Source organism: Uloborus diversus, chromosome 3, assembly GCF_026930045.1.
Source record: "Uloborus diversus isolate 005 chromosome 3, Udiv.v.3.1, whole genome shotgun sequence".
Taxonomy (NCBI): domain Eukaryota; kingdom Metazoa; phylum Arthropoda; class Arachnida; order Araneae; family Uloboridae; genus Uloborus; species Uloborus diversus.
Window position 1 is genome coordinate 213,414,402 of NC_072733.1, and position 27,937 is coordinate 213,442,338.

At 34.9% G+C, this 27,937-nt stretch overlaps 1 protein-coding gene across 1 annotated transcript in view; it reads left to right on the forward strand.

Moving 5' to 3' along the window:
- LOC129218576 (carboxypeptidase B-like) overlaps positions 1–19,891 on the forward strand; it is a 52,221-nt gene extending 32,330 nt beyond the window's left edge. Inside the window, 9 exon segments of the mRNA XM_054852889.1 lie at positions 1,769–1,870; positions 4,163–4,246; positions 4,248–4,268; positions 6,563–6,673; positions 10,086–10,185; positions 12,111–12,232; positions 12,234–12,317; positions 17,862–17,946; positions 19,679–19,891. Coding sequence (XP_054708864.1) covers positions 1,769–1,870; positions 4,163–4,246; positions 4,248–4,268; positions 6,563–6,673; positions 10,086–10,185; positions 12,111–12,232; positions 12,234–12,317; positions 17,862–17,946; positions 19,679–19,854 — 885 coding nt within the window. The 3' untranslated portion in view covers positions 19,855–19,891.
- The last annotated feature ends 8,046 nt before the right edge of the window (positions 19,892–27,937 follow it).

The following is a 27,937-nucleotide window of genomic DNA, read 5'->3' on the forward strand; positions in this document are numbered from 1 at the left end:
AATACTTTAATACTTCTGGAGCTTTCTTGGTAAATCAGGAAGGTTCTAATCAAATAAATTAAACCTATTTAATTTTTTTAGAAGGTTCACGACTGGCTTTAATAGGGGAGATTTCTTAATATTTCAGAAAGGTTACTAACTTTCATCAGAAAACGTTCCTGGTTTTTGTAAGATATGTTACCGGCTGAAATTGTGCACATCAGCTGCCTATTATTTTCCAGGAACGTTTCTGAATCGTTTTTACAGTGTATACTGTTGTATATGCTGTTGTATAGCAGCCAATTTGCAGTTATGAGTATCAAGACATCTTTAAGGCATTAACAAGATTATACCCTTCTAAACAAAGCACTGCGAGATAGTCCAAGTCCTCGCAGTATGAAAAGGAAATATGTATCCCGTTTCCTTGGATGAAAAAATGCAATGCCCAACATTTGTTCAGAGGTGACCAACCTTTTTGTACCCAAGGGCAACACTTCATAATAAAACGATTCACGTGCGGGCCAGAACAGATATAAAATTTAAAAATATTTTTAAAAACTTTCAAAATAACATGGAAAAATATGAAAAGGGAACGAAAATTAAAAACCATCGATTGTTATTATTACCTATGCTTCTTTTATTAAATGTGTCTGTTTTTCAGAAGTCAACTTCTAGAAGCCAATTTGGATTCAAATTCGTAACACTCATTAATCGTGTTTTTCTATTAGTAACATCAAACAAAACGACGGTACACACGGATGCGCTTCACGGCCCAGGTGTGGCCTACTGGGCTTAGGTTGGGATTTGGGCACCACTGTTTTAGGTCATTTCTGTCCCCTTTCACAACCACTGCCAGAGATTCGTACGTGCTGACCTTTCCTATTCCTATTCAGAGTCACAACTGACTACAACTGTATTTATGTCGAGGACTGCATACTAAGTGCCTTGCCTCCATTATTTTATATACCGATAGATGGCAGCACCATCACCGGATCGAACAGTTAATGAGAATTTAGAACTAGTCCAGGAGCTAATAGCTACCTAGTACTAGCACCCCCAGAGGTATCGTTTCACTTGGAGGACATTGAGACCACGAGCATATTTAACGTCGCCCAGTCCCCTTTAATGACGACGGTGGGTCTTCGACCATCGAGGTTCGAACTCAGAACCCTCCGGCCCCGAATCCGACACTCTACCGATCGGGCTACCACGGCCCCTGCTGAACTTTCAAAGCCCCAAACAGCTATAACAACTACTAAACTGTTGCTGCCTAGTGCTAGTATGACCAATCCTATTTAATCACTGATCCGACCATTGGCTATGTCGTCAAGTTTGTTGCACGTGCAATTATGTTCGTGACATTCATATTGGCTGTGACTCTTGGAAAGTTGCAAACTCGATGTCCGAAATTGATAGAAAAATCTTCAATGATATCCTGATCAGCGATCTTCAATGATCTCCCGCATTGTTTGCTGAAATGAATAAGTGAAATAAAAAATTTCTCAAAGACTAAAATTACTGCTCATTGACATTGAAAATTTACTCCTACATGCTGGCTATAAATTTTCATGAAAAACTTAGATATGGTCAGATTGTTTTCATCATTCACTTGGCTTTTTTACTGGGGGAAGTGGGGTGGAGTAGGGGTTGAAAGCAGGAATAGAATATATTTCATAAGCCTGTGAGACGAATTTGGAAAAAATATAGAATATGTTTCTCACAAATGATTTGTTGTGTATTTGAAAGATTCCATTGTTAAATGATTACCATCTTCTTTATGAATGTGCAGATCGTCAACTTATTAAAGGATCTCTCGACGGAATATCCGACTCTGGCCAAATTGGTAACCGCTGGAAATAGTTTTGAGAATAGACCCATTTACAATCTAAAAGTAAGTAAAGTTCTCACAGTCTTTTTACCCATTTCCATTTAAATGACCAACTACTTTTTAATTTACAAATCGAAAATTGACATTATTAGCAACATCGATTTTAGCGCTTAAGACATTAAACCACCGAAAGACTTCAGAGCTAAAACCGTAATCATAAAAATATGAATAGTTTTTTTGGTAAGGTATACGTTTTTTCAAATTATTTCTCAAAAAGATTTCATCATTTAAAAACTTATTATAGTGGGTGAGGAAAGCGAAAGTGAAAGTGAAATTTGAATCGCATTGTTGAATTTCTAAGTATATTTATTCAATAGACAAGCACTTGCTTCGGAAATTTAAGTGCTAACATGGTTTCAATTACTTGAATTTGGCAGAGAGAAAAGTTTATTTGCCCATGATGGTTAAATTTTTGTTTGTAAATATGACTTACTGATCAAGAACACTGTAAATTTTAGAAATTTCTCTTTTGTGCTAGTGGAAAGAGCGTATTATTCTAATTTATTTCTTTAATTCGTAAGCCATTTTCCTTTTACATTAACGATTTTATGGTACAAAGTTCATCAATAGTTGGTGAGATGAACATTGAACGTCAGTGATGCTTTGACTTTTCACGTTGTATCTTGCCTACACAAAGATGTATTTTAATCATATCATGAAGTGAAATTATGTAATTCGTGTTCCTTAGCACATATTGTTTAAGATATTACTTTTATTTTCTTTGCCTTTAATAAAACTTTGCATTAGGCAGGAAATCAGTTACAAATTTTACTGTCGGCTGAGAAATTCCAACATATATCTTAAGAATTGGTGAAGCTCGGCTTCTTTTAGAAAATAGTGTTTACAAAACAATTTGAAAAAGAGAAAAAAAAAATGATAAATTAAAAATAAACAAAAGTTTTATTTTAATAATGTTAACGGTTTTATTGCACATACAACGGGCAGTAAATGATGAAAATTTGATTAATAAAACTTCGCATTAGGCAGAGGGAACAGTTTTAACTATTGATTTAAAACGTCCAACATAGATACGGGATTTATAGAATTGACTCCATATAGTGGAAGAAATAATGTTTTGTAGTTTATATTGAAAAGAACTGACCGAAATAAGTCTATAAATCGCAGGTAATTATTTCATAAAGTCTAACGTTGCTGCTGTTTTTTGGCACATTGAACTCAGTACACCGATTCAAAACTCACCCACATAAAACTCACCCACATAAAAATTGAATGCATGAAAAAGTACGATCTCTAAAATATTTTTATTATGTATATGTTTTCAATAACGCTTTGTATTTACCTCATACTTAATGGGTTGCGAATCATAATATAGGAAAAAAAAAAAGGCTCAATGATGCAAAATTCGACAAAGTAATTTGCAAATATTTGCATAATACTCGTATTCTTATGAGTAGATGTGAACTGTTTATCCGGAAAATATAATTTGAACTTCTTTCATGAAAATGTGCGATATTAATTGAGCAGAGTTAAGCCCGTTTGAACCAATCGATCACGACAAAGCAATGAAATTCAACTGGTCAAAGCCTTTTGTTTAATAACTACGAAAATTGTTTTCCTAGAACAATATGATTTTAATTAATTCATTGGGGATTAAAGCATTTTTTTTTTCATGAGAGTTTAACATCGTGCAGAGAGATAGCCCTGCTTAATCATTAAGGGAAGTCGGTACCCCTTATACCGTCGATGTTAATTTGCACAGATTCATCTACCTTTTTCTGAAAATCTATGAAAGATACAATTATAAAAATTTTTCTGTACCTTTAGTAGGCTCTTTTCTCCATACTGAAGTAAAATTTTACTGAAAGAAAGCTTAGTTTTTTCAAAAAAAAAAAAAAAAAAAGAATTCTAATGTGTAAGTCACTGTATTTTTTTCAAAAAATGCCATTTTGCAACACGAAATCAGCTCTATAAAAAATATTTTTCGAATATGAGAAAAAATTTACTTCAGTATATGCTATTAGATGTAAGAAATAGGTGGTAAAAAATTTCAAAGCCTAACGCAATTTAGTTTCTTAGAAAATTAACATTTAGTTTCAAAACTGCCATTTCGAGATATTGCAATTTAAAGGGGAAAAATCATACCTCATCAAAATACGTTTACATCTTTTTAAAATCGTATTTTAACTTACTTCTAATATGAGCACGATCAAGAAGTTTTGTATCCTTTAAAAAGGTATTGAAATGGAGTTTCAAAATGTATAAAAAATCAAAATATCGAATTTTTGAAAGTATTTAGGGTAACTGACTCTCCTTAAAATATTCTTTCTCACTTAGATCAGCTCTGGAGACGGAAGCAGCAAACCAGCTGTTGCAATCGAATGTGGCATACACGCTCGAGAATGGTCATCGGTTGCCGCCCTGCGCCTACTTCGTGAATCGGGTACGTATTATTTTGCAGAAGACAGTAAATACATTAAAAACGAGTCAAAAAGTAGCTTAAAATAGTTAAGCTTAAAATAAACATAACATTTAATATTTTCGTGTAAAATTGAATTAATTTGTTCCACATTCACATCCAGCATTCACTCCCAGAGCAAAATCAAAAATATTGCTGAAAAATTTTCTAAGGATTCAGAAGTTTATGAGAGACACGTGCCAAAATCTCCTGATAGCTTGAATCAGCAAGACATGTGTGGCTATATTTCACTGCTGTTTGCCACTGGTTATTAATCACTGGTCAACACTTGTTGTTTATGATTCATTAACTGGTGGCGTGGGTACGTTTTACAAAAAAAAGAATTTAGTTTAGCTGAAGTAACTTTTCTAAATGAATCGAATATTTCAGAAAAGGCATAAGTCCAATGGATTTCCGGAGGACTTATGCTCTTTCTGAAATTAATCGATTCAAATCCAGTCGAGACTTCCACATCGTTTTTGTATCGAGAAAACGTTGATGTTTAACTGGTGGCAGTGAATGTTTTGACCAAAGTGAAACCTTTGACTCTCCATTGGAAGAAGATATTTACTTGAAAGTGATACGCGTGTAACAAATGAAGACCTTTTAAAAGGAGCAGGATAGGTTCCAACAAAATATTTTACTGCTTTTAATTATGAAGAAACAGTCACGAATAACTTGCCAATTGCTAAATATACAAACAATATTTCATAATGAGCTTTCCTACGCATATAACAGAGCTAAAATGGTCTCAATATAGGGTAGCAAGGTATTATGGCACTTAACACTTTCACCACTGCACACATCCTTTTTAGGGAAATCTAGATTTTCTGAGGCTCCTTCCAAATTCTCATCAAAAGATCGAAAGTGTTTATTAAAAGGGGAGGTTTTGAATGAACTCGCGAAAAAACTCACAAAAAATTAATAAAAGATTTAAGTAAAACTAATGATAAATATACTGTGTTTTCCCCCACTTTCTTCGTTGTAAAGTAAGTGATATCAATACGAACTATTAATTATTTTTAATTGATTGTTATAAAAGAATAACTACTAATCCATAGAAACTTTTTGATTTAATACATTGAATATTTTCGCATTATAAATGAATGCGGAATGAAGCAACAATTTTGGATTTTTAAAGCCCATCTCAGAAAATCTTTCTCGCTGCGCCACTGCAGCCATTAACTTCCGTACACTGTTAAAAATTCAGGAAGATTTTCTGGTAATTGTTACTGTAAAATGGCGGACTTACAGCACCGCTGATTTTTACGGTAATTTATACCGGATAAATAAGCGATCCCAGCTCCAATTGGTTGTTGTGGCCTACCGAGGAAACCGTAAAATTTTACAGTAACATTTGATTTTTACGGTAATAGTTACTGGCAACATGGATGCCAGTAACAATTACCGTAAATTTTCCGGAAAATTTTTAACAGTGTACGAACCATTTTTCTTCACTTAATTTGACATTCAATTTCACCACTAAAACACTAACTAAATTAACTTAGCACTTACTAAATTGGGTGGTAACTTTAGTAACTTAATTGAATTAGCATTACCAGGGTACACATTGCGACGTTACCCTTCACTCATAAAAATTTTTTAGCAATAAAAAAAATCATTTAAATTAAAAAAATATATATTTTAACCTATATAGTGTTGCTAGGAAACGAAAGAAAAGGCCGTAAAATACGTTTCAGATCTCAATTAATTATTCATTGAATCATTCTTAATTCAATTAAGAAGGTATCAATAGCAATAAAAAGCCTTCCATTCCCTGATTTTAGTCGCATTTTTGGAGGAATTTTTCAGATCCCCTGCTTTTAGTCGAATTTATTGGCGAAGTTTTCAGATATGCAAGTTACGAGTGCACATATTTCGGAAAAATTTCGTATTTTCTGAAGATTATGCTAACACAAATGCAAAAACTATCGAGAAAACCGAAAGTGGTGAGGTTTAGGGTTAAAAACCTGTGTTCTGTTGATATAGCAGAAGTGCCCACCGGAGGGGGGGGGGGCATGGCGCCGACTGCGTCACAAAAACTTTTAAGGGAGCTGTTTTCAGAGGTATATTTTACCTTTTTGGAGCTCTCGTGCTTTTTTTTTTTGGTGGAGAGGGGGGGGGGGGGGGTTCTTGTGGTATGAAAAGTGCGACATTGCTCTTGGGGAGGGTGGGTACCGCTGGATATAAAATTTCACTAATGATAGCAATACTGTTATTCTGAATTTGTTTCCGAATATTTAATAAAGGATTTAATCGTGTTTTTATTCATTTTTCAGCTTTTGAGTACCTATAATTCAGATCCGACGGTGAAAGGTTTGGTAGATAAGTACGAGTTCAACGTCATCGTGGAGTCGAATCCTGATGGATATGTTTATACATGGGAACACGTACGTATCTCAAACATACATAGTCTTTCTAAAACGATTCCAAAATATGCATAGAATATTTCTTGCACCTTGAACACAACATTTGTATCTTCACAAAGATCTTCTCTCCCGGGTAATAAGAATAATTTTAGCAAATGAGTGATAAGATTCGGAACACATTTCACACTAAAAAAAAATAAATAAATAAGGAAACTATACGGAGACAAGTTATCTGCTCCAAAGCCACATGTTGTGTTCTAAAATCTTTTATTCATCAGAAATTTGAAATCCATACAAACTAATTTCTAGGAAAATCCATTAATATTCAGGAGCAAGCTGTCACGTGTGTTCATTCTGGTCACTCAAAGGTGACGTCAGAAATGATATACTTTGAACTACCTCCTGAAACTAAAGATTATCATTTTTCGAAGTTGTGGGATGTTTTAAATGATGGAAAACAGCACCCCCCCCCCGAAAACACTAACGAAATGAGCCACATTTTTGCAATCGCTTCCAAATTCGTTGAGAAACAGATTGATTTGTGAGAGGAAATCAGCAAAAACTAAAATTTGTGTCCGAACTTACAGTCAGCTTTTGCGAAAATAGGCATGACATCCTTGTGAGGATTTCCAAATTATGTTATGACTTTTTAGTTTTTATTTCAATACATGAAATACAATTTCATTATTTTCGGATTTTGTAAATTTTCGTATTTATCTTGCGAAGTCACAAATGCTAATTCAATAACTGTGACACTTTTCCCGATTTTAGACACGTACCTGCTGCGCGTCAGGCAATGACGAAATTCCTTCTTTCTAAAAAACAATTACAAAAATGGCGATAAAGTACTCAAATTTGAACATATTGTAGTGTCAAAATGGTTCCGACTATGTGGTATTCAAATGTGAATCATTCAAATGCTCATTAAATACTCAAATCAACATGTGCTCATTTTTGAGGTATTTGTGCTCATTTTTAAATATGTAATCATTTTAAAATTGAGTATCAACCGAGTTTTGTGCTCATTTTTGAGTATGAAATAATTCAGCACACTATTTGAAAACGTGAGTATTCATATTTGAAACAAAAGGTTTTAAGATAATTTGAAAGCATGATTGTACTCATTTTTTGAAAACTTCATTTTTCTCAGTGTTCTTCATTAGATTGGCCGCCGCTCTATCATGAGATGCATGTCTTTAAAGCCATGCAAATGCATCTGGCTATAGATTCCACAGGTGGTTTGCTGTGGTTAGTGGAATAAGCCCTCTGTTTAAGCTACCGAATTTTTAGAACTCGGACTGTTTCCCATTATGCTTATGCTCTCGAATAGGCAATCAGGGGCAGGGCACCCCTGATTGCCTGTTCGGGCATGGATGAGAGGTCATGGGAGGTCACTGTGACCTCCCAATATTTCCTTATATGGACTAACTCTGTCAAATGATTCGGCAAAACTTGGCAACATCACTGAAATATTAAAAATTTTAATGCCCGAATGTCCCTTTTCATTAGATATATACTTATGTGTGTAAACCCGTATTTTAATATTCAGCAAAATTTGGAGTTCCATTCGGCATGTTAAAAATTTCTACCCTCCTAAAAATTTAATTTTGGGGCTCCCCTGTAAGCAATTTAAAAATGTAAACCTCAGTAGCTATCCTAATTTAACTTTGTTGGATTTTGACCTGTTAAATGTCTCAACACAGTTTGTCATGTTGCAAACGTTATAGGACACTATTTAAACTAGATCTCGGTGCACTTCCGTAAGTTTAGTTAATACTCCCACTAAGATAACAATTCTCATAGCTGTTAACAACATTTTCATTGCACATTCTGCAGAACGGAAAGATACAGTCAAGCCTGCTGAATGGAGTAGTCTATTGGGCGCAAAAAATTATTCTAATAGACGGGATATTCCATTATCCGTGATCAAAAAGCAAACTTCATTGGTTTGGTACACTGAAAATTTATAACATTTAAGCGGGATATTCTTTTTAACCCATATTCTAAAAAGCGGTCTCTACAGCATAAGTACTATAAGTGGTGGAAAACTATCGCAGTAACGCACAAATGTGTAAAAAAAGCACATTTTTAAAAGCCTACATTTAGAAAACTAAAAATTTATGGCACACGATAGTTGATGCATATTGTAGCTTTAAAATATTGTCCAGTTCACCAAACAAAAATGTAGAACACACAAACTAAGTTCACATTTATATTAAATCGGCAACCGCTTCAACAAATGTTCTTGCAACAGTGAGTAAGCCAGTTTTGATTCTATATCCTTATATGAAAATAATCAACACCATTGGAGCGAGAATGATTGAAAACGCGTATTTCGTTGTTGCATGGAAACTCTTTCTTCAACGTACAAAATGTTTTGAGCTTCTAACGCTAAAAAGCAGACACTACCGAAAGTTCTCAAAAAAAAAAAAAAACCGGGACGACGCTTAGTGTCGGAAGCTCAAGTCCCTCACGAAAATGCAAAACGAGTTTCCTCTAACTTTTATGTAATTAGTCTTGCAATTTTGTGCTTTAATGAAATTGATTTTATCCTTCATTTTTTTAGAACTAGGAATTTTATTTTTTTTACACGAGTCTTAGAAACGTACTCTACAAGTGATTATTTATAGTTGATTTGATATACAGGGTGTCTCAGTTAAACGTTTCAGAACTCTTAGAGGTTCAGGGTGTATCCTGACGACTCAAGTTGATTTGATATATAGAGTGTCTCAGTTAAACGTTTCAGAACTTCTAAGAGGTTCAGGGTGCATCCTGACTACTCAAGTTGATTTGATATACAGGGTATCTCAGTTAAACGTTTCAGAACTTCTAAGAGATTCAGGGTGCATCCTAAAAACTCAAAATCATATAGCAATGCGGGATCGGAAATGCTTTTCTGAAGCGGTAATATCCACAGAATCATCATTTAAAAAAAAAAAAAAAAGATTGTAAGTGAAAAATCTTTTTTATTTTACACGTAAAAAAAGCAAAAGGTACATGGATCCAAAAGTAAGTGTTCAAAGTTTTTTCTACCGGCTACAATGCAAACCTGACACCTTCGTCGCAAGGAACTCTGAACAGTCTGGAATACTCCCAGCATATCTCAAATTTCTCGGGTCGGGAAATCATTTCTGCCCCCCCCCCCTCCTTGCAATATGATTCCGAGTCGTCAGGATGCATCCCATCCCTCTTAGTAGTTCTGAAACATTTAACTGAGACACCCTGTATAAAAGAACTTTCGAAGACAGCGAACAATGAGAAGAAATTTCTAAGAAAAGTTCTATCATATTAACTCGTTTGAAATTCAAAAGAATAGAGAAGTAGAAATGAGCCGAAAAGTGTGCACTCTTGAAAACTTATATGTTTTAATATTTTTCAAGCTTTGCCCTCATTGGTTGTCTCTTTCATTTCTGTCGATCATTCTGATTTTTAGGACCGTATGTGGCGCAAGACTCGTTCCAAAAGCAGTGCTGATTGGCTTGGAGTGTGCCGTGGGACGGATGCCAATAGGAACTTCGATGTCGAACATTGTGGTAAAAAACATTTACAAATTTGAAAATAAATAAATAAATAAATAAATAAACGAAAGTCTGCATCAGTTAGTTTATAAATGCAGTCACCATATAAATTACAAATGCAGCAATTTGTTTTCAATCATGCATCCATAAGATTAATAGTGAAAGTAAAACCAGGTTTGACGGTTAAGGCGAACTTCAAAAACGAAGAAAAAATTTCATTTCTTTTGAATTCGTCCGGAATGTAATGGAAGGAATCCCTCGCAATCAAGCCAGTAACCACTGCAAAAAAAAAAAGTTTTTCTGAACTTACTCAAAACTTCTATAACAATGTGATTGTTGTACCCCTCCCCCCCGTACGGGTAACACCAACATTATTTTAATAAGTTTCTTAACCAGCCCTGATTTTTGATTTCACAGTAAAGTACATGGCATGATAACGACTTCGGGGAAAAGGGGAAAGATGAAGATATAAATTAAAATTTTGAAACTTATATCCAAGATGTCTTTAAATTGTTATGTATAATTTTTAAAAAGTTGAAACTCTGGATATATCCTTTTGAGAAACGTGAAAAATATACCATCAAAAACAAGAAGCGTGTTTCGTCATCTTACCCCGCACTTACAAAAAAATTCTGAAATTTTACGGTAAAAGTTACTGGCATCGAGGTTGCCAGTAATTTTTACCGTAAAACCCACTTTTTACTGCAAAATTTTACGGTAGAATAAACACAAAATGCGAACAGCTGTTTCGACCTCGGGACCTTTCAGATTGACAGGCGACTTTGCTATCCACTATACGAGTTGGGACACATCGAGTGAGGGGAAATACGGTGTTAGGTGCCTCGCACTGTAAGTCACGTAGTGTATCAATTGGCGCTGCAACCGTTTGTTTGTCTCGGTACAATTTACTGTACATTTTTCGGTACTGTAAATACTCCATTTTACAGTAATATTTACCATAAAAGTTTCCTGAATTTCTAACAGTGCACTTATGGAGTGAGATGATGAATACCTAAACATAAACATTAAGAGAGAAAAGTGATACTTTATAGAAATACGTAAAAAAACTTATTAAATTGCTAGGTTGGTATGTTCTCCTACGCCGAACCCTAAACCACTTGTTCCAAGCATGCTGTACACCTACCTATCTCCCTCCCAAATAGTTCATTAGTTGGAAAGAGCTTGATTGGATGGCTCTGATATAATAATTCTTAATAATTAATTTCCAATAATAGAATCCATTTGTCTACTAGCCATTCGCTGGTTACAGCTCTCAAAACAATCTAAAACGACTTCACTTCAAAGAGGACTTTGACAGATGTTTTTATCAATGAACGAGATACAGAAATGCTACATTCGTCAACTTGTCAGATTCGTCATTTTACCTACTTTTGCCCTACCACATGCATTTAACTGTAATTTGAAAGGAATGTATATATATATATATATATATATATATATATATATATATATATATATACTATAATATATATATATATAATATATATATATATATATATATATATAATTTTTTTTAAGGTCCAGTTTTACTTTAAAACCAGCTCAAATTAATGTTTCTCGGCAAAAAATTGAGACAATACTGCGCGAACAAAAATAAAGCCATGCACCAATTTTGTTCAAACGCAAAAAAAAAAAAAAAATCTTTTTTGGAAAAACCAAGTTTGCAGAGTGCGAAAAGTATTTTTTCTCCTGCTATTTTGTTTTTTTAAATGGGTTTGAGCTAGTTTTGATAAACACCTCATTTACCTCTTTATCAAAAGAGGATTCTTTTATAGATTTTGAACGCAGAAAATGACATTTATTACTAAAAGAGAGCAATATGAATGAGGTTATGTCATACGTATTTTCGAATTTTTACTAAATGTTCATAATTCGTTGGAAAGATATTAATGCACAAATGATGGTATGTCTTTTTTCAGGAGTGGGAACCAGCAGAAAACCTTGTGAAGAGATCTACTGCGGTGACAGGCCCTTCTCTGAGAGCGAAGCACGTGCCATACGGGATCTTATGATTGCTTTAAAAAGCAGGATCGCTGCCTACTTTTTCAATTCATGCATTTTTCCCAACTCTGGATGACAACCCTATGGCACCACTAAACAACTACCCTCCCAATTATAGTGAACTGGTAAGTTCTTTTCTTATCATGTAACAGCAACCTGTTACAAAACCATTTTCTGTGGAGGAATATGCCTTTTCCAAAAGCCTGTTCAAATGTACTAAACTCATTTGAACTCAAGTATTTTTTTGAAAAATCTGGGGGGGGGGAATCCAGAAAGTAAAGTACAGTCAAGATATTTTCTTAGCGAACCTATCTCTTTTATCTCTTCTTATATTCAACATTCAGGTCTTTCTATAGCCATTTTTTCTAAAAAATTGGTATTTCTTCAAAAAGAAAAAAAGTCTGGAAAAATAAATAATTTCAAACTTTCAAATGGAGTCAATGTTATGCATTAAGTATGTACTGTTATGCATTACCTTTAACAAATATTACATTAAATTTTATACTCCAACATTTAACATAATTATTTGTAGTTCAACGCCACGCATATTAGAAATATGTAAAACTTTTTCATAAACGCGTACTGTTGCTATCGTAATCTAAAAATGCACAATGGAAATTTTTGAAAAAATGTTTTAAGTTTTTAGCAAAATCTTTCGTACTCTACAAATGCATTGTGACATCGCACATACAACCTGGTACACAACTATTGTAATAGGAAAAGTTCCCTTTCTTCTTCAATCCTCATAACTTGCTTTCTTTATTTTTCTTTTAACTTGTATTCTCATTTACTATGTTGTTACGTGATAGAATACAGTGTAATACTCGCAACTTTCAATATATATCATGAGGAACAAAATAATCCGTAATTGTTTCTAAATCGTTGAACATTTCTTTACGTTGCGGGTCATCTTTTTCCCTTTTTGACACCTTAAAATGTATTATTGAAATCAGTAGAAAGAAACAAATATTGCAACTTGATCTCAATAACAGAATGTTTAAGGGGATGAATAGCACATTTTTTTTACAAATGACAATTAATGTCACATGTGATATTAATTAGGCCTCTAACCTGCTCCGTACGGAAAGTTTGAAGTAATATCCAGCTGCATTGTTTACATTGTTGTATTGCAAAATTCTTAAAATTCCGAAATAAATATTCTCATAAATTCCTTTCTATTTTCTCTTAAATATGTTTGATTTTTATAACTGTTACAGAAGAATTTTTTCTTGAATTTTAGATTGAAAAATTCTCATGACTCCTCACCGGTTAATTATTTCACATATATTTTTTTTTATTTAAAGAAAATTCACTCTTACAATTTAAACAAAAAATATTCAAGCTTCTTCCAGCTCAAAACGCTTTACATATCAAATTATTTCTTCACCACATTTGACCAACTTAATACGCGAATTAAATAATAAAATGCGCATTGTTTTTTACCATAAATTGTGTAACTGTCATACAGAAGAAAATAAACAAGGTGTCATTTTACCCTTCAAGTATCTTACATAAAATTTTATTAACCTTTTATGAGGCAGTGGGAAATAACTATCCTCCAAGCATAGACTAAGTCACTTACACCACATAATGATGACGTCATTCACAAACCGCCAATCAGGTGCGATATTCTAACGAACATGATATATTAATATATAAATACAAAATAAGGTCGAATTTCAGTAGTATAGAGTGTTGAGCCATCTTTGATAATTTATACTGATGTCAGTTAAAAAATTATTCATCAAGGTTTAAATACGTGAAGAATATTCCCTCCTCGACCCCCCAAATAATGGCACTAAATGTTGAATTAAATATCATCCACAGCCTGTAGCGTCAAAACTTATTTCGTCTCCTTTACGAATTTTAATCAAAAGCATTATTATAATGAAACACTAGTTGGGAAATTAATAGTCTTAAAGAATTTCAATTGGTAGAGACAAAGCGCTTAACATAAGCAAACAGAAGTATCGTGTTGTCCTTAGGTCATAGTTAAGGATAACAACATTTCGTTTGCTTGTAGTGAGCCTCGGTAAACTATATTTGATGCAATTTGCCATTTCAAGTAGCTTGGAAATGATTTAAACGTCCAAGAAGTGTATAAAAACGCGCACGAACAGTGAACATCTCCACTCCATCCAAAAGTGAGTACATTGAAATCTTCGGGTTTCCACGATGGAAGTCGTTCGTGAGATGGGAATATGTGACCAATCAGTGTGGCTGAAAGCAAAAACAAGAGTTCAAGCAGAAGCTTTACAAGTTCCAAAAAGTTCAATCATTTGCTGAAACACAAATTCGCATGACTCCAAAGATTCTAGAAACGTGTGAGACGGATCGCAAGTCCGAGCTGGAAGATGTACCTTTCACTGATGCGCAAACTCCTTTACCGTGCAACCAACGCATAATTCCCAAAACGATAGGATTTGGTCTGCAGATATACCAAGAACACCTTAAAAAATGTTGAACATCGCCAAAATCCCGAGTCATGTTTGGTCTGTGATGGAATTAGCACAAGTAACAAAAAGTCTCTGGTTTTTGCGGATGAGGTCGGTAAAAGGAATCAAAAAGTGTACAAAGAGGGACATTTTAGATGCTGTTGTACTTTTGTGGGCCTAAGAGCACTTCGGTAATGTAGACTGGACGTTTCAATTGGCTCCGTACCAGTTCATAGGGCCAAAAGGACAAGAGTGGTGCAAGGTGAATTTTCCCGACATGATATCATCTGTAGAGTAGACGCTCTGCTCGCTAGACCTCAATCCTATGGATTTTACTGCGTGGTTTATTTGAGAGTCTAAGATTTACAATAAACTACACATATTTTGGACTCCCTACTGCAAAAGGCTGTCAGTTTGAAACCAATTAAATTTTTTGATTGCTAAAGGTCTACTAATTTTATTATTTTTTTTTGTGTTTTGATAATTTATTCATTTTTAATTAAAGTTACGCAAGAAATAGCTGGTCTTGCTTTTTTGTCGCACCGTGTATAATAGCTCACCAAAAGCCGAGAATGGCAAATGTCTATTACCATTTACGCTCACGCTCAAGTATTTTTTTTTTTTTTTTGTAATAACTCTTTACCCATATTATTACTTTATCACTGGTAACAGACTAACTATCAATAAAACGGAAATTTAATCTTACTAGCCGTATAGGTCAATTTAGGTTTCGCCTAAACTTTAGATCTATACAGCACCGAATTCATTCTTATATTTTTTATTCGACTTGAATAACGTACAAATAAAACTTTTCATTTGCTTTTAATGTGTGAACATTGAACCAAACAATTGTTATTAAAGAGTTGCGAAAATCATGTAACATGAAGCGTTAACTAATGCTCAGATTAAATGCGGCGAAAGGTGATTAAAATAATTTCGCAACAGCAGTAAGAAAAGCGCAAAATCAAAAGATCCGAAGCGAAAAAATCAATTGAATTAAAATTCAGCTAAGCATTTGTCTTTGTAAGGTGAAAAATTCTCTTTGACGTTTTGAGAAAATGTGACGTTACTTCTAGGATGACGAAAACCATTTTCACCACCCACCGTCATTAATAAAAGAGAAAATTGATTCTAATTTCCGCTTCTAAATCGCATGAACTTGCACGATAATAATTCAATTTCCAGGAGTCTCTCATTTAAATTTTTTCTTCAAAAAAACATTCCACATTATTTCAGTCGACATTTCCCTTACTCTAGAATTTTTAGCTTTTCGCCCCATTTTATTGCTCGAATCAAATTTGCTTGTCTCTTTTCTTGTGCACTAACTTTTCTTCCTCCACATTTAAGTCCGGTGTAATTGTTTCCGGTTCTTGATGAGATGCCTTTATTTCTGGAAATGTCAACGCTTTCTTTGCATTTCGCACAAGATAAGATGACGGACTGAAAAACATCATCTGAAAAAGCCTTAGTATTTTTCGAACTGTGAGAGCCTCTTAATGGAGCTCGGTATTGGTATTTATTCAAAAAAAAGAAAAAAAAATTAATTTGAATTTTGACATCTTGAATTCAAATTATGTTTTTTCGCAATCACGAGTGTGTGTACGTAGGCGTGTGTGTTTGTGTGTAGGGGGTATGTCTATGTGTGTGTAGGCATATGTGTTTGTGTCTGTGCAGGCATGAATGTGTGGGTAGTTGTGTGTATGTGTGTGTATGTTTTTGTGTGTGTATGTGTATATGTGTAGGTGTATGTGTGTGTATGTTTTTGTGTGTGTGTGAGGGTGTGTGTGTGTATGTGTATATGTGTTTGTGTGTATGTCTGTGTGTGTGTAGGCATATGTGTTTGTGTCTGTGCAGGCATGAATGTGTGGGTAGTTGTGTGTATGTGTGTGTATGTGTATATATGTAGGTGTATGTGTGTGTATGTTTTTGTGTGTGTGAGCGCGTGTGTGTGTGTATGTGTGCGTGTGTGTGTAGTTGTGTATGTATGCGCGTGTGTGTAGGACATGGATGCAACCTGGAGACGGCTTTCGCTAGAGGAGCAGCATCGTGAGGAGCCGGTCGACGGTGATGGTGCGGAGGGTGGCGGTGGGAAAATAAAATCAAAGGACATCAAAACAGTCAAATGAAAACAATAAACAATCGTGATTGCTCAAAAAAAGTTGTGAAAGCGGCAAGATGTTGCTAATATACATAACCCATTTTTTAGAAACTGATATTTTTAGATCAGATTAAATCTAATTACAGATTAGTATTTTAGAGAGAAGATCATCCTTAAGAACATAGTCGTGGATTAGAACATTTTTTTGCTACTGTTGCGGGTCACTAAAAAACACTAAATTATCATCTAGGCATAATGCTTTTGGTTTTCAAGTTAACCGAATTGTTATACGCAGTATAACTTTGCATTTCATACAAAATTAAGAGCTCATCAATAACTTAGATAGTTATAAATGCACTTTAGTTGGTTAATATCATCTTTACTAATAATAAAGCTGAAAGTCTCTCTGTCCGGAGGATGTCTGGATGTCTGTAGGATGTCTGTGACGCGCATAGCGCCTAGACCATTCAGCCGATTTTCATGAAATTTGGCACAAAGTTAGTTTGTAGCATGGGGGTGTGCACCTTGAAGCGATTTTTCGAAAATTCGATTTTGTTCTTTTTCTATTCCAATTTTAAGAACAAAACTATAAGATGGACGAGTAAATTGCGAAATTATCATAACGTGGAACCGTAACATGGGCACAAGCCAATTGGCGAGATACGAAATTATCATAACGTGGAACCGTAACATGGGCACAAGCCAATTGGCGAGATACGAAATTATCATAACGTGGAACCGTAACATAGGCACAAGCCAATTGGCGAGATACGAAATTATCATAACGTGGAACCGTAACATGGGTACAAGCCAATTGGCGAGAAAATTCACCATACATTATTTGTAAATATACAGGCGAACCAAAAGATCTTTTAATTTTTCTATTACGGGCAAAGCCGTGCGGGTACCACTAGCAGAAAATAAATGGAAAAATTAGTACGTCCACAATATATTTTTTTCTACACCGTATAGAGTGCATATTGCAGTCACGAAAATAGTTTAACTGATAACTACCAAAAGTGAGACTCGCCATTTTTGTTTATTTCAGTAATTGTGTTAGTAATAACATTAGCTAAACTAGTAACTTAATCCTCTAACTAAACCTAAATAAAATGATACGTTTTCTTTTCTTTTAGCAACGCATCGGAAACGCTGGAGCGACCGCTTTGGCCAAGAAATACGGAACTCGATACAGAGTGGGATCCATAGCCAATATCATCTGTAAGTTTCAGTACTTTTTGCATTTCGTTGTCATTATATCGTTTTCTCAGAACAACAGTAGGATGTCTTACTGCTGTATCTGGTGTGATTTGGAGGAGATGATATGCAAACACTAATTTTTTAGAAGTAGTAGTTGTTGTTGTCGTGTGCCAGCTAGGCTGGCAATTTGGGGTGCGCTGCTCCACTTTTCCAAGTGCATTCTAATTTGGTGTGAAGTCCGACTTCAACAGTACACAAATGGCATAAGGACCCATTCATAGGGTAGGCAACCATTCACAGCACAACAGTACACTCACACAAAGAAAGGCCTAGGACAGGAGAGAGAAAGTACATCCATGACCGAGCCGGGATTTGAACATGAATCTCACCGTCGCAGTCGGACTCCTCTGACCACTAGACAGAACAGGCGGCTCCTAAAAGTACAGGGTGTTTCAAAATGAATAGCGGAGTTTTAACATGTTATAATATTTATTACACCAAACTTACAGTCACAAGTGATATGTCAAATGAAAGAGAAACTCAAACAGTTTTACATAATAGCCTACAAGTGTTCAATGTGAGCACCATTCGTCACTCGGCACACGTCAAGACGATATGCGAGTTCTTCCCAAACTTTGATGAGTGTCTCATTAGTAATTGCTGCAACAGCTGTTTCAACCTGTTCCTCAATTCGGGAAGGTCGGCTGGCAGTGGAGGCACATACACACGGTCCTTAATAAACCCCCAAAGATAGAAATCACACGGCGTTAGGTCGGGTGACCGTGGAGGCCATGGGAAACAAGCCCTGTCATTAGGCCCCTTACGGCCAATCCAGCGGTCAAGTACAGTTAGGTTAAGCCAATCGCGTACCTCATTATGCCAGTGATGCGGCGCACCATCTTGCTGAAAGATAAAACACAAAACGCTGTCTGTTCCTTAGTCGCCATCTTTGCTACAAGGGCTTTCTAGCGGATTGCAGCAGAAACATTCCACGCGCATGCGCACTGATGCCAACAAACAAAACTGTTTGAGTTTCTCTTTCATTTGATATATCACTTGTGGCTGTAAGTTTGGTGTAATAAATATTATAACATGTTAAAACTATTCATTTTGAAACATCCTGTAATAATACAAATAAAAGTCAAAGTTAAGCTGTGATACAATCTGTTTGTGTGCACACACTGAAAGTTATCCTGAACAGGTTATAATATAACAATACGGCTCACACTAATGATATTTCCAAATTGAAGTTTTCGGAACAGAATTTGGGAACTATTCCTGAACCATCCTCGTATCAAAATTTTGCATCAGTGTTCGTATGAGTTTTTTTTATAGCAAAAGAAAGTTAAACTGGTTTCTTTTCTAAACTTTTAATATGAAGTACCTTCAAAAAAATTTCTAATTCCAGAAATAGGTCAAATGCCAAAACCATGAAAAATAGTTTTAAGCCATGAACAACTCTAAGCAATTTTCTTTGAAAGTACACATACAGTTCAATGTAGAAACTAGCGAATGTTCAGTTGTCGAGGGCATTTTAACTTATTTTTATTCAAAAAATTACACAGGTTGAAAAAAATGTCTGGAAAATTTTTAAAAGTTTCTTCAAAAAGAGATAGTGAATATTTGACAAATCTATGAAGTAAACAGCTCAGAAAGTATTTACTGACTCCTATGTATTGCTCTTAACTATTGTGCGTGACTTTGTCGAAACTTCGGGTGATATTCCTCCGCTAACTGTTTTTTTCTTTCACAGATGAGGCTGCTGGCTCATCAGTGGATTACGCCTACATTAAGCAAGATATAAAAATTGCCTATGCTTTGGAACTCCGTGACACAGGGCGTTACGGATTCTTCTTGCCCCAGAATCAAATCCTTCCCACATGTGAGGAGACCTTCGAAGGCTTACAGGCTGCCATTCTTGCTCTTTAATTTCGTGTACAAATGTCGAATAAATAATTGTGTGAAAGATATTTTCATGTGTTTTTTCATGTGTCACGTAGTCAAGAAGGAGTGGACTTTCACTGATGGATTTTGAACTCAGCTCCCTAAGCTTTACTCCCATTTTTCATGATGATGCGCCAGTATCAGATCGTAGAGTAGACATCTAGTAGAGAAAGCGCAAGGTTACTTCTCAGCCGCAAACATAAACAAAACATAACGGCTTTTGCTTCGTTGTCTTGTGACAATCCGTCGCGTGGCCACATTTCAATGAAATTGATATGCTTTTTTGGCGAGAAGTATTTTTACAGTACAAGATAACATAATTAAACTAACAATGGCCAATTACCGTCGATGAACTGTAGCGCCAACTGGGATGATAAAATTTGCCACGTGACAATGAAGAAATCGACGGGTTTTCATCGTAAGTCCAAAAAAGACTAATGCGTTTTTTGTAAAACCTCTTCCGAGTGTTCGACAGCATTATGAGATACGAAACGCAAAAACATTGCTAGTTATGAGTGAAACTTTTCTATCTCTAAAATAGAGGTGGCCAATGTCGTTCTTTCTAATGATCCGTTCATTAGAGAACCGTTCATTCTTTTGATCCGTTCATTTAAATCGTTCATTTGAACGACTCCGTTCAGTTAAAAAAGTTGCAGGTGATGTGTGCACGACACAATCACATACATTCGATATGTTTAATTAAATCAGCAATATTCTTTGAAGAAAAGACAACTAAAATTATATAAAAGTAATAAAATACACCTATTAAAAATGAATCAAAAAGGCTTGATTCAGGTTTAGAGAAAAATGGAAATTAAGGCCGATTTTTAAATGAAAATTTTTTCGCGAATACAATACTTCCTTTTTTGTAAAAGGAAGTAAAAAAGTCTAAATAGTTAAGTTTGGTTTACATCAGGGAACTATGCGGTTTGTTCCTGAAATATAAACTTTTGTGTTAAAAGATTATTAAATCAAGCATTTTTATAGCGTTGGAACAAAAATTTTAAATATTTGCTTCTTCGTTAAAAAATGGAATTTGACTATCTTTTGCTTTTTCTTTTTTTGAATTTTTGTGACATCTAAAGACATAGATAATTATTTCACATGTAGCATGACAGAGCACTACCATATTTTACTATCAGAAGTTGCTTATCGGAAATATCAATTTTTTTGCCCACCCTGAGCGTGTGTTTCAAGCGTGAGAATTATTATCGGTACCTTTGCTTCAAGTATTGTCTCGAAAGTTTTCATAGAATTCCATTACACTCAGGGGTCCTTACTTTTTTAACCTTACATTTATGGATGAGACTGCACTGTTAAAAATTTTCCGGAAAATTTACGGTAATTGCTACTGGCATCCATGTTGCCAGTAACTATTACCGTAAAAATTAAATGTTACTGTAAAATTTTACGGTTTCCTTGGTAGGCCGCAGCAACCAATTGGCGCTGGGATCGCTTATTTCTCCGGTAAAAAATTACCGTAAAAATCAGCGATGCGTTAGCCCGCCATTTTACAGTAACAATTACCAGAAAATCTTCCTGAATTTTTAACAGTGTGCGCTAAACTCTGGAATGCAATGCATCCTCTGTTCAAGTAAGTTGAAACCGTAAGTTCTAAAAGCATAGATACAAACATAAAATCGTCTTTTTTTAAATCGCACTTTTCTTTGCGTTACCTGGAAAGTAGAAATACCATCATTAAAAATGTGTTGCCAGATTTTCCTTGTTTCCTTCAATTTCGCATAATGAGCGTCTCTTCGAATTCCTTTCCATCGGCGAAAGCAAGGAGGAGCACAATTGAAATGGCGTTTCTTAAATAAATAATTAGTTCTCGAAGCTCCATAGATTTCCGACCTTTTTCGGAAACATTCTTTTTTTTTCATTTCGTCCATTCAAAAGATCTTTTCTCATTAAGGAGAGCAATTAACGGCGCTCTTTAGTTTCGTATCAGTTGACGTGAAAAGCCCTCTGTGCACTTGTTAATGAAGTGTTCCACCGCATCTTCATGAACGGCAGCCATTGACAATCTATGGGAACACAACTGCTCGTTCGATCTGAGTTCAATAGAAAATGGATGCTCCGTTCGACTGAAGCAGAAAAAACTGTCATCGAATAAGAGTAGAGGCAAACAAAAGATAGCACCTAAACATTCAGAAAGCAGCGTGTTGCCCGCTGCAGAAAAGCGCAATCGGACTGACTACTGATGCGGATGGCTTTAAACACTTTATTGATTTGCAAATCAATTCAAAGACATGTTTGACCGGTCCTATGAGGATTTCACTGGAAGTAATCCACGTTACAACTCAGAGGCAGAGCTGCAACAAAACAAATTCCCTCAACTTATGCTTGTTGCTCAGTATTCAAATCTTCTCAGTGTGCTGTTCTTGTGTGAAGGTACACGCATCACTTAAACTCGCTTCATATATTTCTTTTTTAATATCCCTCATCAATATCTACTCCGTTTAATTTGGGAGAAAACAAAATAAACGAGCTTATGTGTGCATCACATGACTTCCTTTTACTCCAATTCAATGTCATTTTCTCATTATTGGCAGTTTTAATATGATTCAATAGTTTACTCTCTAAATATCACCAACGGTAGCCAAATTGAAACCAGGTTCAAAAATAATAAAAAAATAAATAAAAAATCGCCAAATTTGTTGCCAAGTTGGCGACAAAACTTGGCGACCAAAATAGCGATATATCGCCAAGTGTCCGCTAAATTATAACACCACTCGAGATTACATCGAAATTAACATTGATTTCCCCCCAAAAAGGGGCAAAAGACCCCCTTTGGAGTATCCGAATGCAACCAAAAAGGAATTTGCACAACTAGACCCCACTAGGAGTCTACTACTAAATTTCAACTTTCTGGGACATTCCGTTCTTGAGTTATGCGACATACATACACACATACGCACATACATACGTACATACAGACGTCACGAGAAAAATCGTTGTAATTAACTCGGGGATCGTCAAAATGGATATTTCGAGTGTCTGTACGTTTCTAGGCATATATCCACGTGTGGTCGGGTTGAAAAAAAAACTCAACATTCATTTGGGGGTGAGCAAAATGGAAATTAAGGCCGATTTTTGGGTGAAAATTTTTTCGCGAATACAATACTTCCTTTTTTGTAAAAGAAAGTAAAAATGAATGGTGATATTCAAAACTAAATAACCTGAAAATATTAAAGGTATGAAACAGTACAGAGCAAAAAAATCGTCCGGGGCCCGTTTAGAAGTAAGACAGAGTAGTAAGACACAGAGCAAGAACGTGCGTAAATGTGCCCCGATGAAAATGCGTAAACGTGCCCCGTCGGCAAGTTTGGATTTATTTTTAACGTGCAACAAAATTGAATAACTTTTCGGTCCATACAAATGCAATTCTCAAAAAAGAATAAAATTCTGCTATTTTTTATAGGGTCTGGTGGGGTAAAGTGGTCATAAAATCGTAGATTCTCAACTTAGGTGGATATTAAATACAATAAATTCTTTAAAAACTTCAACTTTTTTTGTTGTTATTTTACATTGCATTATTAAAGCACACAGTGCATAGAATTTCAGGAAAAAGATATTGATTTAAGTAGTTTTATAACAGTTTCATTTCCTTATGTATTTATGACCACTTTACCCATGGGGTGGGGGAAAGTGGTCATAGCATGGGATAAAGTGGTCATAGTTAAAAATAGATGCAAAACCGTTACAAATAATCGTAATATTTGTATATTTCGGTTATTTTTATAATTACAAGTATATACACGAGTATACGCGGATATAAATAAGCATGTATACGTGATTACCTACAGTATACGTGTCTACACGAGTATATACGCGTATAAACGAACATCATATTGGTGTATGCACTTGTATCTGGAGTATACATGCATACCTAAGTATATGCATGTATAGTAGACATATATACGCATATATAGGTATACATACATACGAGTATACAAGAGTTATTTCCAGGATACATCCAGTGCGTACATGCCTATTCACGTACACACATAGGGAAGCAACGAGTATTACACGTATGTTTACGTGTAAACACGATTATGTACCAGTATAGACGTATATATGTACATTTACGTGTACATCAGTACATGTATGTATACACGGGTATATCCCCTAATATATATGTATGCTTACAGAGTGAATCCAAGTTCTGGGACAAAAATCAAAGGGGAGTGAGAAGGGAGGATACGAAGCAAAGAATCATAATGAACTTACGATCGCTAAAGCGCTACATGCACACTAAGCCAGAAACTAATGGATGCAAAACAGGTTACAAATTTGTTACACAAAGATGATTTTACCTGACGGCTGGTTGTATGATGATTAGGCGCTAACCTTGTACGTCTGTGGAAACGGGCTCTGACCTGAGGATGCCGGTCGATGGATTTTCGAGATGCAGAAAATCATCATCGCCCATGTCGTATGATTATGCGGCATGTAAAAGATCCCTAGGGTATTCGTTTGGCTTAGTATTCCCTAGGCAAAATTAAATTCCTACTGCAATTTCACATCAAAGAGAGCTCAGGTGCCTCCCCCTGGTGGAAACTGGGCTTCAAAAAAAACTACTGCGTCATGCATCAGCGCCTTAATGGCGACACATGAAAGATAGATGCATTGTAGGGGAGCGCACTAGGTCTGGTTATGGTCCAGACGCCTCTTTCAACTTTCTGGGACGCCCCTTATACAGCCCCTTTGGGGAAAAAAAGATGATTTTAACAACATTTTAGAGTTTAAAAAATATTTAGAGCAGATGTTAAAGTTACTGCCGGTAGTAGTTCTAATACACGCATCGCAACAAAGGCACAGCGACTGATGAAAGTTTTTCAAAAGTCTCATTATTGCAACAGAGAGTGCTTTGTGATTGCGACGCATGTATTACAGCAGCCGGCCACAAATTTCATCAATCACTTTAACACTTCCTTAAGACCTAAAATGTTGTGTAAAATTGTTTTTGTGTAATAAATTTGTGACCTGTTTTTATCTCTCAGGTTCTGACTTTCCGTGCATGTAGCGCGTCAGCGTTGTGTTTGTGACCTTATGTTTCTTATGATTCTTGCATCTTCTACTCCCCTCTTACATCTTTTAAGAATTTGCCTAAGAGTTTAAACTTACAGTGTATACATGTATATAATATGCTTGTGTGTAAGTGTCTACTCGAGTTTCGAGTACGTACGCGTATATACTTCTCTACCTGAGTATATAAGTGTTCGTATATATACGAGTATAAGCGGGTATATACGTGGATAGTCGAATTAATATCTTTATTGACAAAAAATACTTGCAAATACCCATATACTACACGTTTATAGGTGCATTTATGTGAATACGTATATATACGTGCCTACACGAGTATATGCGTATGTATACGCATCTACTCGTATATTTAACCCTGTTTACTGTAAAAACAATACATATTAAGTAAAATTAATATTTAATTTGTATCTGCTTTATACTTAAAGATTCAGTGACATTAGAAGAACAATATTCGTTAAGCCTAATATCATGACCACTTTACCCCATCTTACTTAAATTGTTCTAAAAAATTATCTAAAATAGATTCAGCTAACTGCTAATGAGTAAGCGTTCTTTAGACATGTAGGAATCTTCCTGTGCAGTCAATTTGTTCATAATTCCAACAAACAAAATTTCCCAAGGAAGTTAAAAGAGGTGTTTAGATTTTAAAAATTTTCATATTCACACAAAATATTTTATTTTACCAAATAAAATTTTCCCAGTTGTAAAATTTTGTATTCAAAAAGTAGTTTCTAGTTGCCCTATCGTAAAATAAAATTTTCACATTCATTCGAACATTTATTTCCAAGCTATAGCCATTTATTTGACGTATGACCACTTTACCCCATTGACCACTTTCCCCCACCGGACCCTATATTTATTTGTTCTTAACTGTTTATTCACAATAAGCTTCAAAACGTTCAACACAAAATTTACCCAATTTGGTAGAAAACAAAGTTTTCTATCCGCATGCTAAACCGAAGTTCGACTGATGCTCAAAAACTTGTGAGAATATTTGCTAAAGAGCAGCATCAGTTTGTGTGGTATGACTGTTCTCTCTCCATTTATAACTCTTTTGGAGAAAGGGCACTGCGTAAACGTACGGCATGCGTAAGTAACGTCTGGGCAGTGTGAAACAGCAAGCAAATTCCAAATAAGACTAATTTTATGTTCTCCACTGTGCACAATTTAGCAACTCAATATTTTACTAACATTTCGTCATCGGGTTTTGTAAACGCATAATAGGTCTATCGGTATCCAAAACAAACTCTGTTGACTTTTTTTAATGGAATTCTGCAAAAGAGTGATTTGCTCCTCTAACTGCGCAGCAAGTAAAATAAACTGAAATAAAAAAAGTCAATAAGGTTATTTAGAGTCAAATAGTAAGACTATTGAAAGTGCCATATCGCAGACATCGCAATTTTGAGTGAACTGCGGAAAATAGGATTGCTTATTTGGCAAGCTTTTACAATAAATGGAATAATTCAGGTCCTGGCACCTTTATATGCACCAAATTTATATTTCAGGTCAAGAGAAAAAACTGCATAACGCAGAATGATAAGAGGCGTAGGAGGGCGCCAAATAAGTAATTGTAGCTTTCATTGTTTATAGTACTAGTTCAATAATTAAAAATGTAGCTGGTAAAGCATTTAAATTATTAGAAACTATCTAATCTGTTATTTGTAAAACACAGGGCATAGATTTTTTTCTAACATTTCTCTCATGTTATAAGTAATGCAGGAGTTACTTTCAAAACTGTTGGGGACATTCAATTTCACCTTTCTAAGCAAAAATCAAGAGAAGTTTCGCAATTTAATACGACTGCAGCTTTTGTAAGGAAGATTTTAAGAAGATTCAGTCATTACAATAAATACACCCAAAACCACTCTTAATAAAAGCACAATAGCCATAATCTAAAACTGCCGAGAATAAGTTAGTAACGGATTAAATTAATAGCACCAGAGTTTGCATAAAAGGTAATTTCATTTTTTTTTTCTAGTACAACGATTTTATTTTCAGAGTTTCAATCAAAATGGCAGTTTGTATACCATTTAAATCCATTTCTTAAGGAATACAATGAAATTCCGTTACAACGAATACCAATACAACGAAATTCCAGTTACAATGAACAAAATTTGCGGTCCCTTGACGTTCGTTGTAACGGGATTTCACTGTATATCATCTGTTATTCCAATACGAAACTTGTAATGCAAGGCATTAAGAAACTCAGATATACCATGAGGCACTAAATACTTTCAATTACTTTCTAAAACTTAGTTGATATTGTAAATAAGGCATTAGCTACTTCCAAAACTGCGAGTAGAACATATTAATACTGAATTTTGTGAGTATCGGTGAGAAAATTTCAGTGAAAATGATATAAAGTTTCCTAAAGTATTACAACTACTACGTTGGTAAAAAAGATTTTGGGAAGAATTGTACATTAAATTCGATTCAAACCACACTTTAAAAAGTAAGAAAACAAGAATCAAAAACTTCCGCGAATAAGCAACGCAGTGAAAACTTCAAAATTAATATCAACAGAGTTTATACAAAAACTAATTTGCATTTTTTTCTTGCAAAACGAAACAGTTTTATTTTCTGAGTTTTAATCAAAAGTAACGCGTACAAGACCGCGCTCCATTTATATTTTAAATCTCATTAATGCTTTTTATAAAGCGACGAGGAGGAGAAAATAGTTTGCCTCTTTTTCCCAAAAAAAAAAAAAAAAAAACCGGAAGAACACGATTGTGAGGAATAAATTAGATCAAATTTATCGATCGATTCTCCAGATATGATGTACTTTTTATTAATAGAACTGAGAAAATCGCATTTAGCGTCACATACTTTAAAAGGCCGAAGGTGAATATGCTTTTTTTCTTGAAAGAAAAGTTTTTTCTGTGTTAAGGCACACCTGTGAAACATCTTGTACAGATGATTTTTGAATTAGCAACCAGAAAAAATAAATCCCTGCAGATGTGTTGTACTCAATGGGGTAATCAAATCGTGTATCTTAAATGTATATGCAATAGCAGAC